At 42.1% G+C, this 16,714-nt stretch overlaps 3 protein-coding genes across 5 annotated transcripts in view; 2 read left to right on the forward strand and 1 right to left on the reverse strand.

The window, feature by feature from the left end:
* Positions 1-6,331, forward strand: part of pnn (pinin, desmosome associated protein) — a 12,357-nt gene extending 6,026 nt beyond the window's left edge. The window contains exons 4-9 of the mRNA XM_020621927.1: positions 304-379; positions 3,114-3,208; positions 3,333-3,408; positions 4,013-4,168; positions 4,246-4,384; positions 4,519-6,331. Coding sequence (XP_020477583.1) covers positions 304-379; positions 3,114-3,208; positions 3,333-3,408; positions 4,013-4,168; positions 4,246-4,384; positions 4,519-5,720 — 1,744 coding nt within the window. The 3' untranslated portion in view covers positions 5,721-6,331. The remainder of the gene's footprint in view (positions 1-303; positions 380-3,113; positions 3,209-3,332; positions 3,409-4,012; positions 4,169-4,245; positions 4,385-4,518) is intronic.
* A 432-nt stretch (positions 6,332-6,763) lies between these two features.
* On the reverse strand, positions 6,764-10,941 carry gemin2 (gem (nuclear organelle) associated protein 2). 3 transcript variants are annotated; one of them, XM_020621929.1, is made up of 10 exons: positions 10,664-10,941; positions 10,239-10,323; positions 9,850-9,912; positions 9,246-9,305; positions 8,912-9,028; positions 8,649-8,693; positions 8,499-8,567; positions 8,223-8,333; positions 7,979-8,037; positions 6,764-7,156 (listed from the first exon to the last, which is right to left on the reverse strand). In XM_020621929.1, exons 1-10 carry the CDS (start codon positions 10,783-10,785, stop codon positions 7,117-7,119), a joined length of 771 nt encoding a protein of 256 aa, XP_020477585.1. In that variant the 5' UTR covers positions 10,786-10,941; the 3' UTR covers positions 6,764-7,116. The 3 variants fall into 3 exon arrangements, with proteins under 3 accessions (XP_020477585.1, XP_020477584.1, XP_020477587.1); XM_020621928.1 differs by having other exon boundaries at positions 9,823-9,912; positions 10,664-10,940; XM_020621931.1 differs by lacking the exon at positions 6,764-7,156 and having other exon boundaries at positions 7,989-8,070; positions 9,823-9,912.
* Positions 10,942-11,310: 369 nt separating this feature from the next.
* mia2 (MIA SH3 domain ER export factor 2) overlaps positions 11,311-16,714 on the forward strand; it is a 22,715-nt gene continuing 17,311 nt past the window's right edge. The window contains exons 1-4 of the mRNA XM_020621924.1: positions 11,311-11,538; positions 11,755-11,888; positions 13,300-13,386; positions 13,622-13,931. Of these exons, the coding sequence (XP_020477580.1) occupies positions 11,397-11,538; positions 11,755-11,888; positions 13,300-13,386; positions 13,622-13,931 (673 nt within the window). The 5' untranslated portion in view covers positions 11,311-11,396. The remainder of the gene's footprint in view (positions 11,539-11,754; positions 11,889-13,299; positions 13,387-13,621; positions 13,932-16,714) is intronic.

The raw sequence follows: 16,714 nt of genomic DNA on the forward strand, positions 1-16,714 counted from the left end.
TTGTTTGTCTCCATAATTAGTTGCACGAAGCCTTTGAAGTTTTCCTGCTGTTGGTTCATCAGCGTGATGTACATCTGTTTCTGGTGCTCCACAATGTCTGTTACTTGCGCCGCTGTGTGATGCACTTCTTCTGCCTCCATATCCTCATTCGCTCCTGATTCATTATTTATATATTTGTACTCTTTTGTGTGTGACATCCATGATTGAGTTGCTGTTGATGCTTGGCTTTCTGACTGATGTGGCAGCAGCAGGTGCTTTGTTTGCTTAACTATGAAACATCTGTCTTTTCATGTGTGTCTGCAGGCTGGCAGGGGACCAAAGGGCCAGGAGAGATGCGCGAAATGACAGCGACGCCGAGGATGATGATGATGTCAAAAAGGTAAGAACAAAGAGTTTGTCTTTTCTGAGGTGTTTGTAGCACTGTTCAAATTTGCAACCTATGAGGAAAAGATTGTTGTTTTAACATTGGAGTAGACTTATGTAGGGATGATGTATTTTTGTAGGCCAAACCAGAACTTTCAATCACCATGGATATATCCTTGACAAAAAGCCAATGGGATTTTTCCATGCAACACTTTGGCACTTCCTTTTTTTTTGGTTCATCAAGATAATCATTACAACAGTAGTCTTCTGATTTTTGAAGTCCACTGTCATCTCCACTGTTTTGAGCATGTTCAGCTCCAGGCTGTTGTGGCTACACCACAGGACCAGCTGCTCATCCTCCCGTCTGTAGGCTGACTTGTTGTCATCTCAGATGAGACCAATGATCGTTGTGTCATCTGCAAACTTTAGGAGCTTGACAGAGGGGTCCTTCAAGATGCAGTTGTTGGTGTAGAGTGAAAACAGCAGAGGGGAGAGCACACATCCCTGTGGGGGTGCCTGTGCTTATTGTGCAGGATGTGGTTTTCTCCAGCCTCACCTGCTGTTTCCTGTCTGTCAGAAAGCTAGTAATCCACTGACAGGTGGGGGCAGGGTCAGTTTGGAGTGGAGGATGTCCGGGATGATGGTGTTGAACGCCAAGCTGAAGTCCACAAAGAAGGCCCGTACATAGGTTCCTGGGGACTCGAGGTGTTGCAGGATGTAATGTACCGCTGTGTTCACTGCATTACCCGCTGACCTGTTTGCCCAGTAGGCAAACTGCAGGGGGTTTCAATGTCCTTCAGTTGGGCCAACATCAGCCTCTCAAAGGACTTCATAACTACAGATGTCAGGGTGATGGGTCTGTAGTCACTCAGTCCACTAATGGAGGGTTTCTTGGGAACAGGGATGATGGTGGAACATTTGAAGCAGGAGGGGACTTCACACAGCTCCAATGACCTGTTAAAGATAAGTGTGAAGATGGGGGCCAGCTGATCAGCACAAGCTTTCAGGCAGGAGGGGGTCACACCATCTGGGCCTGGTGCCTTTCTGATCCTTTTTAAAAAAAAAAAAAAAAAAAAAAAAAAAAAAAAAAGAGGCCATGCACATTCTTTTCACAGATCGTTAGGGGTTGGAGGCTGGAGGGAAAGTTGATGAGTGGAGAGTCGGGATGTTCTAGCTTCATTCTAGCTTCATGCTAGTTATCTGTTCTGGCAGGAGCTGTAGTACGCTAGCGTTGGCCTGTGGTTTTATGTACACTCCCATTAGAATGAAACTGTTAAATTCACGGAGATAATAAAAAGGTTTGCAATCGATAAGAGTCTCTAAGTCCGTGTTACATGTCCTCTGTAGCACTGTGACATCTGTGCACCAACCTTCATTTATGCAGAAGCAGATTCCACCTCCTTGTTTTTCCGGACAGCTCCGTAACGCGATCCACTCTGAATACTTGGAAGACCTGTACTTGTTTCGTGTTGTCCGCGATTGAGTCACTCAGCCAGGTCTCTGAAGCACAAAGCAGCAGAGTGTGCAAAGTCATTTAGTCCTGTTGACAAGAAGAATTTCATCCATCTTGTTGACCAGGGAGTGGAGATTTGCCAGGTGGAGTGGAGTCCGTGTTCCTCTCTGGTATAACACCCCCATAGTGCCCGCACGCTTTCCAGGGCGGGGTTTTTTCCATTATATTGCCGCTGCGCCTCCGATCAGAATGTCCATACAGCATTCTTTGTTCAGAAAAATTGGTGAAAGGTAGTCCGGTGTAAGTTGGCCGATATTTAACAGGTCTTCTCTGGTAAAAGTAATCCAGGATGAGTTGCAGAAGACCAAGAAAACAAAAAAAAAACAAACACGAGAGCACCTGTAACCAAGGCTGCCATAGCTGCCAGCGCCGGAAATTAATCAATTTAGTGTGCTTTTCTCCAATACACAGTCCTTTTCCCCTTAGTGTGACCTGATCTAGTAAGTTAATACACTGACCAGCCACTATGAGTTACACCTGTACAATTGTGTATATACTTCAGTGCAACAATTCTGCCTTAACATCTGTGTTAATGAAGTTCAAAATGTTTGTTCTTGTGAAATTGTCATAGATGTAAAATTGTTCATTGAGGTCATAGTTCAAGTTTACTTATAACTATAGGTAAATTTGGATTGCATTGTAAAAGATGTCCATATTATGACCTATTCAGACAAATACATGCAGTGCCTCATATTGACATCATTACTATTAAGAGGATAAAACAGAAATTTATTTGTATTCTTCCCTATGACTTATTCATACCAATAATAGCTGTTTGTTTGCTATACCAAGTTAGTCTGTACTTTAGGGCTTTAAAGTGTCATCCAGAAGGGAGAAGTTGGAACTTGCTGTACAAAGGGTGTGTGTCAGCACTCAATATTGGGCCCAATACCCACTGTTCTTTTCTAGTGTACAGAGTTAATCTAGGTTGTGGCTTCCTAGTTAGATCAACAAATAATCTAACATGAGAGCCCTTTCCCTCCAGATGTTTAACCAGTAGATTAGGTAACTGTGGGATCTAGAAGTAGAGGATCTAGTGTGTATGGTCATTTTTCTTTAGGTGTCCAACCAAAGATCCATTCAAAATAGCCTATAGACTTCGGGGCAAGGGAACCGGAAGTGCAAAAATGCTAACTCAGTTCAGAGTGTTATGATTCACTACACAGCACTCTGTAGTTAAAAGTGTTAAGTGTTTCAGTTATAGACATTATTAACTGATTTGGTTTTTCTCCCTCAGCCGGCGTTGCAGTCATCTGTGGTAGCTACCTCCAAGGAGAGAACACGCCGAGACCTCATTCAAGATCAGACCATGGATGAGAAGGGCAAACAAAGGTAGGCATGCATGAGGTTCGTGTTTACAACTAAAGACAAACGGGATTAAAGAGGCTGCATTAATCGGTGTACAGCTTAGAATAGCGTTCTATGTTTGATGGGAGGTTTGTGTTTTCTTGGGCAGGAATCGGCGTATGTTCGGCCTGCTGATGGGGACACTACAGAAATTCAAACAGGAATCCAATATCTCTTCAGAGAAGGTGAGGAGATTCATCCAGTTTATTTGTGAACTCTGGAGTTCCCTGAATCTTGGTAGACAAAGCAAATCAACTTTCTAAGCAGCAGGTGCATATTTAAACTTGTCCTTAATGAGAGCTGTTTTCACCAGAAGATGTGCAGCTAAAATGTTTTGAATCCAATTGTTTTTCTGGGCTACTACATCAGATGGTCAGCTATCATTGAAACCAAACTGATGAGCTAAAGGTTTGTTGTGCACGAGGTCCCCATACTTTGTCAGACTGTGCCTGTTTTGTAAAACCCCCTTTTCCAAGTTCAGACTTAATTCTCAAGTGTAAAGGTTTCTCTGGAATATAATGGAAATTCCTGGCATCCTTTCTGTCCACAGTAGAATTCATATAAATATTTAAACAGACCCAACTGCTGACACACAGTATTTGTACAATGAGATGGACAATTGCCCAGTCCTGCTGTAGTACAAGTTTCTTTTTTTTCCCCCCACTTTATCTGTTCAAACCTTCTGTTATTTTGTTTCCCTGCTAGAGTTTTATTTATTATGAAATTTGTAATATCGAGCTATTAAATAAAATTAGACTGGACTGACCATCTCTGGTATTCACCTGACAGCAAAAGCGGCGCTCAGAGATTGAGCAGAAGCTCGAGGTTCAGGCTGAGGCTGAGAGGAAGAAGGTGGAGAATGAAAAAAGGGAGCTGTTTGAAGAGAGGAGAGCCAAACAGACTGAGCTGAGGTTACTGGAGCAGAAAGTGGAATTAGCTCAGCTGGTAAGAAATTTCTTTGGCTCTTCAGTTGCCACAGATATTTGCCACTGAGACATTAATGAGCTCTCTTCCATCAACAGCAAGAGGAGTGGACCAGCCACAATAACCGCCTGGTGAAGTACATCCGCACCAAGACCAAGCCTCACATCTTCTATTTGCCTGGAAAAATGTGCTCCGCTACACAGAAACTCCTCGATGACTCCACCAAGAAACTAAATGGTTAGTGGGATCCTTATTTTAGAAATAAAGTGTTGTAATAGTGTAGATGACTGATGCTAGGGAAACGGATGGAAAAAGGGTTGGTTTTTTTTAATCACTCTATAACCACTGCATTTGGTTTTGTGTTCGGACAGTTGTGTTTGAGGAGAGGCGTGAGGCTTTTGCCGAACACCTCAGCAAGATGGAGTCCCGCCCCCGGCGACAGCCAAACCGCGACCAGGACGGCAACACAGCAGCATCTGGGACGGACCACTCGGTGGAGGGTAAGCCAGCAGGTCAGGTAGTCAAGGTGACAGGTAATAAGAGGGATGCAGAGATGGAGGAAGAGGAGGAGAGGGAAGAGAGTGAAAAGGTAGGAAATAGAAAGGTTACAGAGAAGGGGGGGAGGGAGGAGGAGGAGCTGGAAGGGTTACAAAAAGTAGATGAGGAGAGGATGGAGTTAGGTGAGGAAGGTAGTGAGGAGAAGAAGGAAGTAGAGGAGGGCATAAAGGGCAGAGAGGAGAGAGATGAGACAAGTCCTGGGTCAGAAGAGATGGAGCTGGAGGGGGGGGACAGGAGTAAGGAAGAGGTGGGAAAAACAGACAACCAGGCGCTCATAGACATCCAAAATGAAAAGGGCCAACACGCGCAGTCCCATGAGCCATCCATAACCAGCCAAGAAGCACCCGACACCAGTCGGCAGCCCCATCCCAGCCCCTCTGCAGGGGAACCAGCTGTACAGTCTTCAGACACCCAGGAGGCCTTTGCTACCCCAGAACCCCAGACAGCCTCCACCACGTCTGGACTGGATTTCATCATGCCTGGCCTTGAGGTCCAGGACTCGGCAGAGGAGAGCCAGGCTGTAGAAGGGAAATCAGGGGACGAAGTCCCACAAAATCTTCCTGATTCTCAGGAAGTCCCCAGCTCTACCGCTGCACCCTCCAAGGAGGATGAGGACAGTGGGAGAGGGAGGAAGAAGGAAAAGGAGCTGAGGAAGGGCCGCAGCCATAGTAACAGCTCCTCTTCTTCCTCCTCTGGCTCATCCTCCAGCGGAAGTTCCTCTTCTTCCTCCGGATCCAGCCGCTCCTCTTCATCATCCTCCTCCTCTTCATCCTCATCATCCAACAGCAGCAGCCGAAGTCGCAGCCGAGACAGCGGTAAGCGCAAGAGGCCGTTGGACAAAGGCAGGGACAGGAAGAAAGAAGAACAAAGTCACAGCAAGAGAGGAGGGAATATCGGAGGAGGGAGGGACTCGAAGGGCTCCAAGGAAAGCAGGAAGAGGAGGAGCGAGGAAGGGAGGGCCAGGTCATCCCGGAGCGATAGGGAGCATAGAGACAGGAAGGACAAGAGGCGCTAATGTGGCTGTCGTTCGGCCTTTGTATGGTCAAGTTGGCAATCACAGCAAAACGGAGGGAAAATAAACCTCCATCTATTTACTCAATGACATATGAGATGACTCATTTTAAATCTGCTATTAAAATGCCACATTTCTTAAAGGCCTAGTGGAAGCTTTAACACAGGATTTTTCTCAGTGTAGGGATTTATAAGATGGTGTTTAAACTGAAGCCCTGTATATCTGGTTATTTTTCACCAACTTTTTCCACTTGATAGAACGTAAACTGGACTTTAAGCCGCAGTAGCACACACTTCTGACTGGGTCCTTACTCAGCAGGTTTGAGACCTCGTTTTATTTCTGTAATTTCTAGCCGAGATTAGTTATCTTGTCTGACGTGTGGGTTTCTCTGGCCCTACAATGGAAAAAATGTTAATTGTTCTCCCTTTTATTCATCCTAATTATAATGCCATAGGCTGAGGTATTGATGGCCCTGAAAGCTGTTTTTCAAGTTGACAACCTCATTAATTTCCACTATTTGATGAATGTCAAAGCCTTGTATCATCTTCTCATGGGTACATGTGTGATCTGCTCAAATACTGGCTTTTGAAATGTTTTTTTTTTTTTTTTTTGTACCTAATTCAAATTAAAAGAGGTATTAGTGGAAATGTGTGCGGTGTGGTCATTTCGGGAGTCTTATTGGGGCTGCAGCTAACTCATTTCAGTAATAGACTATTAGTCATTTGGTCTGGATCATGTCAAATTGTTGGCAATGCCTTTTACAGTGGAAACTATGACCCACAAGTAGGGTGATCAGCAGGGTCACTAGGGTTCATTCTGTCACTCATTTAAGGCCGAATGAATTAAACTGCCTGTTTGGTGATCTGTGCATGTATGTAATTCTGGAGCAGAGTTTTGGACCAAGAGCCATGTCAATTGTACAAGGAGGCACAGTATGTTTGAAATATTTGTCGGGGGGGTTAAATGCTTGATGACCAAAAACGGTGTCCACATAAAGTTATCCTACAAATCACTTTAATAGACAAAACTTACATTTAATAATACTGTTAACATTAGAACTAAATACAGAGATGTTCCTCCTTACCCAAATAATCACAAAGCTGCTGCCCAGTCACACAAACAGCTCTGTTCAACAAACCAAATGTACAAGTTCCATTTATGACCCAATCTATTTGGTTCTGTCCTTAATTTTCATCTCGGCATATGTGGAACCACCACAGCCCCATGTGCGTGTTCTTTTTGAACACTGGAAAGTTGACCAAGTACTGGTAAAAGTTCTCCTCGTTTAGTTGCCTCGAGTTCCACTGTTCAACCTTGTTGCTTGATTGTCTGAAATCTGCACTAGTAGGAGGGTTTACTTTGAGGTCTTGTTGGTATAGGTCAAACTGTTCAGCCTTGTTCACTCTGGCTGGTCTGCTAGATCACTCTGCTCAAAGTATCTGCAGGTTGAAAAAGAAGGAAGTGAGCATAAATGAATGTATAGTGTTTAGCACATAAGTTAAACCTGATATAGTCAACATGAATTTCTCATATTTTGTCATTGCTTCTTTACTGCAATTGCACCCCCACCTTTTTTTTTTTTTTTAATATCGTGACAACTAAGGGCAAATCTAAGGCAGTGCATTCATCAGACAGCCACCGCCACACACTTGACCTTGTATAGTGCATACTCCAAAGGGGCAGATGCTCAGTGCTCACAAAGCAAAACCATGAAGGATCTCATGGCCATACTTATGCAAATGCTTGAAACTAAATAGACAGCTGTAGTTGTGAAGCCTGTACAAGTAAGATGATACAAAATGTCAAATAACAGGCCCATTTTTTCAGACCAGTGCTCAAAAGTCTTTAAAAAAAGGTGCAAGTTAAATTTCTTTGTTTTAACTGTAGTCAATACAAAATCTGAATTTAATTACCAAACAATATCATTCCTTACAATTGGTACTTGTGAAAGCCCAGGTGGGATTGTTTTATTTAGGTCAGGTTAAGGTCTTGGGTAATAAACTGAGTGGCAGTTCTTGCTGGCACGTGACATTTTGTATCATATTTTGTAATATTTTTGTATCGTGTACATTGGGAATTTGCTCATCATTTGACAAAGTAGTTTGAACTAGCTTTTCTAAGTAGCTTTAATCAGATTAGATTTCTCACTAGAGTAGCTTTGCTGTAGTTCAGCGTATTCCTGTGTGAAGTAATTGGTAGCTTGCAAAGCTATGCTAGGTAGTTTCCCCAGCACATTCTGTCATTGACTCAGTGGTAGATACCTGGCAACAAGACAGATGAGCAGGTTGAGGGCAGGCAGTTTTTCATCCTCCCGACTCTCCTGTGGAATCATAGCAGATCTATTACATCACACCTAGAGTAAAATTTATGAGACACGAGCAAACGGGCTGTGAATAGTTCACGTAAAAATATAGCACCACAGGAAATGAAAAGAGCCCATAAGAGAACAGCAAACACAGTGATAGTGCTACACAGAGCCTGGCAGTAGTACAGGCTGAGACCTACCAGCGTGCTGCGGAACTGGGCACATCTTCTGGCCAGCTGTCTGATGGAGGAGTGTGCTTCAGGCAGCAGAGGCTTCTCCAGACAGGCCAGCAAAGCATACAACCAGCGACCCTGTAACAAACGTGTTCTTTGTGCAAGCTCCTTCAGAGAAATGCAGTCTTTTCCAAATTAACATTCTTCTGCTGAAGACTATGAGCACAGCTTTTCACCTATAGCATAGCACAATGGGACTGTAGCATCCAACTGAAGACCTGGAACTTCATAAACCGAACTCACCAACTGCGGAACAAATTCTCTCTCCTCAAACCAACTGATGAGGATTTCCAACACCATTAACAATGTGGTCTGTTGAGACAAGGATGGCAGACAACATATTAATGAACACATTGAGAGTGTGAACTCTGTCTAAATTGAAATATAATTTACCTGGTTTAGTCTGCTGACGATGCTTAGGAAAGGGGGAAAGCCCACCTGAACACAAATACAAGATTAGATAAAAAAAATATGAGTTTGGTGTTTTCCTTTTCACTGACAGCTGAAAAACTTCCTGAATTTAGCTTAATCTGTCAAAACTCTGGGACCCTTAGAGGCTCAGTTTATTCAAAAAGTATATAATAAAGTGACCATCAAAAAACAGACTGAGAAATGTTTTCATTATGTTCTTACACACAAGTGCACATTCATACAACCTTGCAATAGTCCAGTGCTGACTCTGGTTCTTCATCTGGGTCACAGGATGAAGTGCCCAGATAGAGCTTCTCTCCTAAACAAAACCTCTTCCAGCCCTCCTCATCTGCTAGCTTGGGCTATGACACACACACACACACACACACACACACACAATTAAATATATTAACAAACATACAAAATGTCTTACAGAGTTGGACAAACTTCCAACTTTCATTAAACTTCCAGTAATCAGCATGAGATTTTGCCCCCAAGATAAAGCATCCAATGTGGTGTCAATGAATTTACACACTTTCTAAAAGCTGATTTAACATTGCAACCGTGCCTTCTCCTCACCATTAGCACGTTATCATCCAAAGTCTGGCTGCTCCAGTGTTTCCTGTTTTTTGCAATGCTCTGAAAGCAGAACCCAGAAGATGTTTGACTGTGAAAACAGATTATTGCTGTCAACACTGATATGACCAGGTTCGGTTAATTGGTGATTCTAAATTGACTGTAGGTATGAATGTGAGCGGTTGTCTGTCTCTATGTGCCCTGTGATAGACTTCTGGAACTAGCTAATGACCTTTACTTTAACTTGATCCATCTAATACCTATACTGCTTATCCTAGAGGGTTGGTGTGGGAGCTGGAGCCAGTCCCAGCTGACATCAGGTGTCGAGACGCGGGATAGGTTGTCAGTCTACCCAGTATAGGTATTGGATTGATCAAGTTAAAGTAAAGGTCATTAGCTAGTTCCAGCTTTACTGGAGAATGTTCAGAATCTCTCATCTAAATGGAATATTTCAGGTTTTTGATAGTAATTTTAAGACATTCCTATAAGCTCTGATCAGTTGTAATGAGTGTGTGATGCAAACTGTAAGGTTTTATGGACTAAGTTGAAAAAAGGGAAGTTTCTTTGCATTTTATGTGACCTGTCTGATATCTGAGAAGTTGCTGACTTGCTGCTGCTGCCACCTGAGGCTGGGGGAGAAACCCACTGGAGCGGCATGACAACCCTCCACCTGAAACATAAGAGACACTTCTCAGACAACTGAAGGAACAAACTACATCTTCATCCCACCTAATCTTGTATGCCACTGTTATGTATCCCTGCTAGTTCATTTAATAGCTCATGTAAGCAGGCTGACAACGAATATAATAGTAACCGGATTTAATGAATCTTTTTAAAGTACTTCAGTTGATGTACTATGGGTTATACACATTGTTTGGCTACGTTTATATGAGCTATTTATTTTGACATTAGCTTAGCATTGTCATTCCCAAACAACATCATAATACATTTATAGCCTTTGTAATAGTAGACAGACCACTAGGGGCCTTTACTCACAGGTACATCAACCGTTTGTTTCCTCTTCAGTTTCTTGGGGTCAATCTGAGCAACCACCACCTCTGGACACAAAGATGCCTCCAACCTGAAGAACAAGAAACATTGCATCATATGTAGGCTCAAAGGACACTCACAAAAAATGTCAGTACAATGTAACAACTACTGTGTATTTTTGTGAGTAGACTACGTTTGAGGAAAAAAGGTACATGTAAGCATAAAACATTTATTACAGCACAGGTATTGCTCCTAGGATCACAATGGTTGTCACAATTGTTATTCTGAATTTCCTGATAAGCATTCTTCAGCTATCACTAACCGACCGCTATATTTACACAATTTCCGGTTCTTCCGATATTTACCGAATTGCCCTACACTCATTCTCCACTGCCCAAACAGAAATAAGGAACTGTTAGAGGAGAACTTACTGGACTTGTCGGAGGTATTCCTGGGGGTTCCTCGGTGTTCTATTCAGGCCCAGATCTTCTGTGTTGGCTCCAAACTCAACGGGCAAAAGCTTCGGCATTAACTCTTCCACGTCCGACTTCATTTTTTATCAACTTTAATCAAATTCTAAACCAATATATGTTGCGGCAAATTATAACGAAAAGCTCCACAGGTGACCAAAACAATGGAACTTTATTAGGGAGATTACAACTACTGGAGAGGAAAAACTAGACAGCCATTTTGTTTGTAAACGCAGAGCGATGACGTTGGTTTTATGCGCGGTGTTTTGCTGTCAAGGTAACACGTTGATGTTCCAAAAAAAAAAAAAGAACTAACGCCACACGTGCTATCAGGTTTTTAGATAAAGGACGAAGTCCAAGAAATGTCCACGCTTTAACTTGCAAAAATATCTTTCTGTCGCCATTTTGCTTATTTATTTAACGGTGAAATGAAAATCGTCCTCTAGTGTTACACTCTAAAATCAAATCAAATCAAATCAAATTAAAGCCCCTGACCAGTGACTAGATGTCTTGTATTACAAGCAGCATTTGGATGTTAATGATTATCCCAATACTAGCTCTATATCTTATCTCAACTCTCTCATTTGATATTGGGTCTTCATGCCAGCAACAGTTTAGAGGCAATGTCCACTTGCACAAGTGGCTGTAATTATTGTCCCAACAATATGCACATTTTCTCTTGATCCACTACTGTATGAATCATCAAATAGCAAGAATGGCTTTTTCACAGGCTTTTCAACTCCTGCGGATTACAGGCATAGCTTTTGTAATTTTACCTTACTTCAGTCTGGGGCTGTTGTCTGACTACAAGATCTGTGGAGATTCTGAATGTGAAAGTAAGTCCTGAAGCTACTGATCGGTCTATATATCATAATTGCAGTTTACAGTTTAGCACTATATATTTTAGCTTTTTTAAAATTGTGTGTCATTTATGATGATAATCTGTTTTTATACTAATTTTAATCCAACAAATAATTTTTATAGTCACTTATGTCTTTGTCTCCTTGTAATTATGCTTGTGTGTGTGTGTGTGTGTGTATGCTTGTGTGTAGGCTTGATGAGCAGGGTGCAGGCCATCAGGGACCACCATGGTAAGGACTGCCGTTTCCTGAACTTCAGACAAGGAGACACCATCTTTGTTTACCACAAACTGATGGGAAAGAGGGAAGATCTCTGGGCAGGCACTGTATGTCTGATATCTTCTCTTTGTCTCTCTCTTTACAGCAGAATATAATGAATGACCCACTCAGTGCAAACAATGCCTCGTCTCAGAGGCTTAGGTTAAAGAGATTACTATAATACAGATGCTGTCACACAGATAAAAGCAAACATCTGTAAGAACACTTAAGTTCATTTACATAATGATATAAAATGTGCTACCAAATACGTGAATTGCCATGTATTTTATCATTTTATTTGTTTACAATGTACTGTATCTTGCCTGTATATTCTTAAAATAATGACCAAAACAACACTGTTCATCACAATGTTTTTTAACTGTGGCTCATTATGAGTATTTTAAAGCAAATACTGAATCAAGAAAGAATTTTTGAAATGTGCTTCACTGTGTTTGCATGTCTCTTGTTTCCTCACCACTTACAGTGCATCCAGAAAGTATTCACAGCGCTTAACTTTTTCTACATTTTATATTACAATCTTATTCCAAAACGGATTACATTCATTACTGTCCTCAAAATTCTACAAACAATATCCTTTAATGACAATGTGAAAAAAGTTTGTTTGAAATCTTTGCAAATTTATTCAAAATAAAAAAAGTGAAAAAAATCACAAGTACATAAGTATTCACAGCCTTTGCCATGACACTCAAAATTGAGCTCTGGTGCATCCTGTTTCCACTGATCATCCTTGAGATGTTTCTACAACTTGATTGGAGTCCAGCTGTGGGAAATTCAGTTGATGACTGCAGCAATGTACAGAGACATCCTTGATGAAAACCTGTTCCAGAGCGCTCTGGACCTCAGACTGGGGCGACGGTTCATCTTTCAACAGGACGACGACCCTAAGAGCACAGCCAAGATAACAAAGGAGTGGCTACGGGACAACTCTGTGAATGTCCTTGAGTGGCCCAGCTAGAGCCCAGACTTGAACCCAATTGAACATCTCTGGAGAGATCTGAAAATGGCTGTGCACCGATGCTCCCCATCCAACCTGATGGAGCTTGAGAGGTATTGCAGAGAAGAATGGGAGAAAGTGCCCAAAATAGGTGTGCCAAGCTTGTAGCATCATACTCAAAAAGACTTGAGGCTGTAATTGGTGCTAAAGGTGCTTCAACAAAGTATTGAGCAAAGGCTGTGAATACTTATACATGTGATTTTTTTTTATTTTTAATAAATTTGCAGATTTCAAACAAACTTTTTTCACATTGTCATTATGGGGTATTGTTTGTAGAATTTTGAGGACAATAATGAATTTAATCAATTTTGGAATAAGACTACCACAACAAAATGTGAAAAAATTAAGTGCTGTGAATACTTTCTGGATGCACTGTACTTCTCCCTTCCATGCTCCTGTTTCTGTTTATTTCTTGATGTCTGTGTTGAGTTATAGAACTTGCTGCTGTTTTCTTTTCATTTCAGATTGACAAACAGTTTGGCTATTTCCCAAAGGATGCAGTGCAAGAGGAGCAGGTTTATGCAACTATGGAGAAAGTAGTGCAAACACAGGTAAATAGGCTTCGATTTCAGTAGCTTTTCAGTTTAGAGGCTTTGAATAAAACATGCTCTTTTATAATAACTATACTAGGTGATTGTAAATGAATTCAATAATTTGTAAATTGGTATACTGTGTATGGTATGGTATGGTATTTGTCCCTGAATTAATGCTTGTTGTATTATTTATTGTTGAATTTGTTCAAATTGTCTTATTACTGAAGTTTCCTCATGTCCTCTCTTCATTTAGAAATCAGATTTTATCTGTATGAATGAGTTTGGCTACCCCATTGACTCCAGTCATCTGGACAGTGATGATGATGACAACAATCAAAAAATCCCAAACGAGGAGTCAAAAACCACCCAAACTGACCAATGCACTGATGACACTAGTGCTGAAAGTCCTTCAGCATCAGTAAATCCCTTTACAGAATCTCCAGTTTCAGCACAGCAATCTGATGGCACATCAATAGAAGAAGGTGAAAACAAAAATGCTGCTGATGCTCCTGGCAGGATTCACAAGGAAGTACAGGAGACTCCTGCAGTTCTGATTGAACAAGGTGGGTCTCCCTCCTCTTCCTGGCTCGGTTCTTCTGTGACAGGATGGTTAGGTCTGGAACAAGAGGAACAACCTGCTAATTTGGCTGAAGGAGGGGGAAAGGGTGAGATAAAAGAGAGACAGGCTGAAACTTCATCTATGATGGGATGGCTGGGGTTTGGAGGGGGAGAAGGAAACCCTAATGATGCTGTAAAAAATAGAGAAAAACATAAAGAAGCAGCTAATTCTTTGACTTCAACCATGACTAGGTGGCTTGGTTTTGGAGGTGAGAAAAGAACAGTTTTCACAAAAAAAGAGCAAGATGAAGAAAGAGAAATAGATGAAGAAAGTGACCTGAAAGAGACATTCAGAAGCAGAAGGATGTCTCTGGACCTAGAAGGCAGCCAATTACATGAGGAGGAGAAGGAAAAGACAGGGACACTGGATTGGCTAGGAAATGGACTGTCAAGTGTGCTGGGGTTTGGCATGACCAATCAGGGGCTGGGACACAAGACAATAAGTGGACAAGAAGCTGAGGAGACAATCGAGGAAAAGAAGGAACAGCCAGTGTCTAATTCTTGGTTGGATATTGGGATCAGAGACATTTTAGGCTTCAGGAACGATAAGACTGAAGTTGATGAGAGTAAAGTGAGTGGCTCTAATGACAAAGAAAAGGACACAACCTTAGAAGCAGCAACAGGTACAGAGAATGTGGACACCAGTCAGTCACAACCTGCACAGACAACAGAGCCCGACATACAGAGCCTGGAGGAACAGTTAGGGTTAGATACAATACCAGAGGGTGAAGATAATTATATTAGTAACTTCATCAAAGACAGCAATAAATTAAATGTGGAAGACAAAGATCAAGTTCTCCAATATAATACAGAACCAGAGTCTGCCAGCTTATCACTAGTCAAAGAAGACACTAATAATAACAATATAGATGCTTCACATTGGAGCAAGGATAGTAGTTTACCTACTGATGCTGCATCCAAGGTTGATCAAGAAGATATTTCTCCACAGGCCAAGTTAGAGGAAGAGTCCCAGGGTGTAGGTGGAACTTATGAGGAAAGATTGGCAGAAACGGAAATTGAAGGATATCAGATGCCCCAAATAATAGGGAAGGATGATGAGGATAACACAGCACCGGTAGAGGAGAAAATTAAAAGCACAAGTGACACTGTGCATGATTTTTTAACACGCACACACAACTCCATGGGGCGATTTGTAAGTAAGGCTGAGGAGGACGACAAAGATCAGCCGCAAAGCAAGAAAACGGGAAGTGTGAATGAGGAAGGGGCCAGAATCACAAATCATATTGATGACACAGAAGATTCCACTGTTCTAATTGGTGCTAGCAATGAAGAATATGCACGTGAGAGGAGCACTGTAGATACAGATGCACTCCACAGAGACATTTCCACGGCTCAGCTAGATGAATCAGCCGAACACAGTCAAGTCAGTGATAATGCAGAAGAGAGTAGTGGAAAGAGTAAGCCTCCCTTCTCATCAGGCTCAGCTAATGAGAGAAATGAACCCACCCACAGTGTAAAACCTGATGTTCATAATTCAGATATACTAGCCATGACTGATAATAACAAAGAAACAGAGACGCATCATGCTGAGTTAGTAGAGAATGGAAGAGCCCACACTCTTGAAAGCAGATCTCAAGAGTTTCGATCATCCCATTCTACTAACAGAAGTGCTCCAAGTCCTTATGAAATGTTCTCAGACGTGGTCACACTCACTCAAGATACTAATATGGACAACACAGATCAGGACTCTGCATCTCTACAGCTGGAACAGAGAATCATACAAGATGCTGTAGACCAGCTAGGAGAAACTAAAAAAAAAGGCAAAAAGATCCCCCAACAAGCTCACAGTAACAAAGAGAAATTGGAATTTGAGAAAGAAATTTTGAATGACGTGAGCCAGAAGTCAGCTATAAGGTCTGAAATAGAAACTGAGACTGAAGAGGTGGAAGAGTTACAGGAAGAGGTGAAACGGGATGAGTTAAAAGAGGTGGAGGAGTCCAAGGAAGGGGACAAGCAGCAGAAACTGGATGAGGAAAAGCAGGAGAAGGTAGATGAGATAATGGAAGAAAAGAAGCAGGAGGAAGTGGACACTTTAAAGGCAGAGGAGAGGCAGCAAGAGGCGGAGGATGTAAAAGAGAAGCAGCAGGAAGTGGAGGAGTTAAAGGAAGAAGAAGAGCAAGAGCAGGTGGAGAAGGTAAGCAAAGATGAGACAGGAGAGGAGGTGGAAGAAGTAAAGGAACAGGAGAAGCAGGAGCAACTGGACAAGGCAAAGAAGGAAGACAAGAAGGAGGAAGTGGGGGAGTTGAAGGATGACAAGTATGATGAGGTGGAGGAGTTCAAAGAAGAAGAGAACGTGGAGGAGATAGAGGAAGAGAAGAAGCAGGAAAAGGCTGATGAGTTGCAGGAGGAAGAAAGGCAGGCAAAAGTGGAGGAGTTCAAGGATGAGAAGAAGCTGGAGGAGATGGAGGATTTAAAGGAAGTGGAGATGCAGCAGAAGATAGCAGAATTAAAGGAGGAAGAAAGGCAGGCTGAAGTGGAGGTGTTGAAGGAGGAGAAGATGCAGGAGGAGGTGCAAAAACTAAAGGAAGTGGAGAAACAGGAGGAATTTAAGGAAGTACATGGGTTAAAGGAAAAAGAGACGGAAGAAGGTAAAGAAAAACATTTACAGTCGCTTCATTTAGAGGTGCAGAAAAAAAACACCCATGACATTGGCAAAGCAGAGCCAGTAAGAAATGAGAAAGAGACACAAGATGAGAAGCCAAAGAGT

Source organism: Monopterus albus, unplaced genomic scaffold (assembly GCF_001952655.1).
Source record: "Monopterus albus unplaced genomic scaffold, M_albus_1.0 scaffold270.1, whole genome shotgun sequence".
In the NCBI taxonomy this organism is placed as follows: domain Eukaryota; kingdom Metazoa; phylum Chordata; class Actinopteri; order Synbranchiformes; family Synbranchidae; genus Monopterus; species Monopterus albus.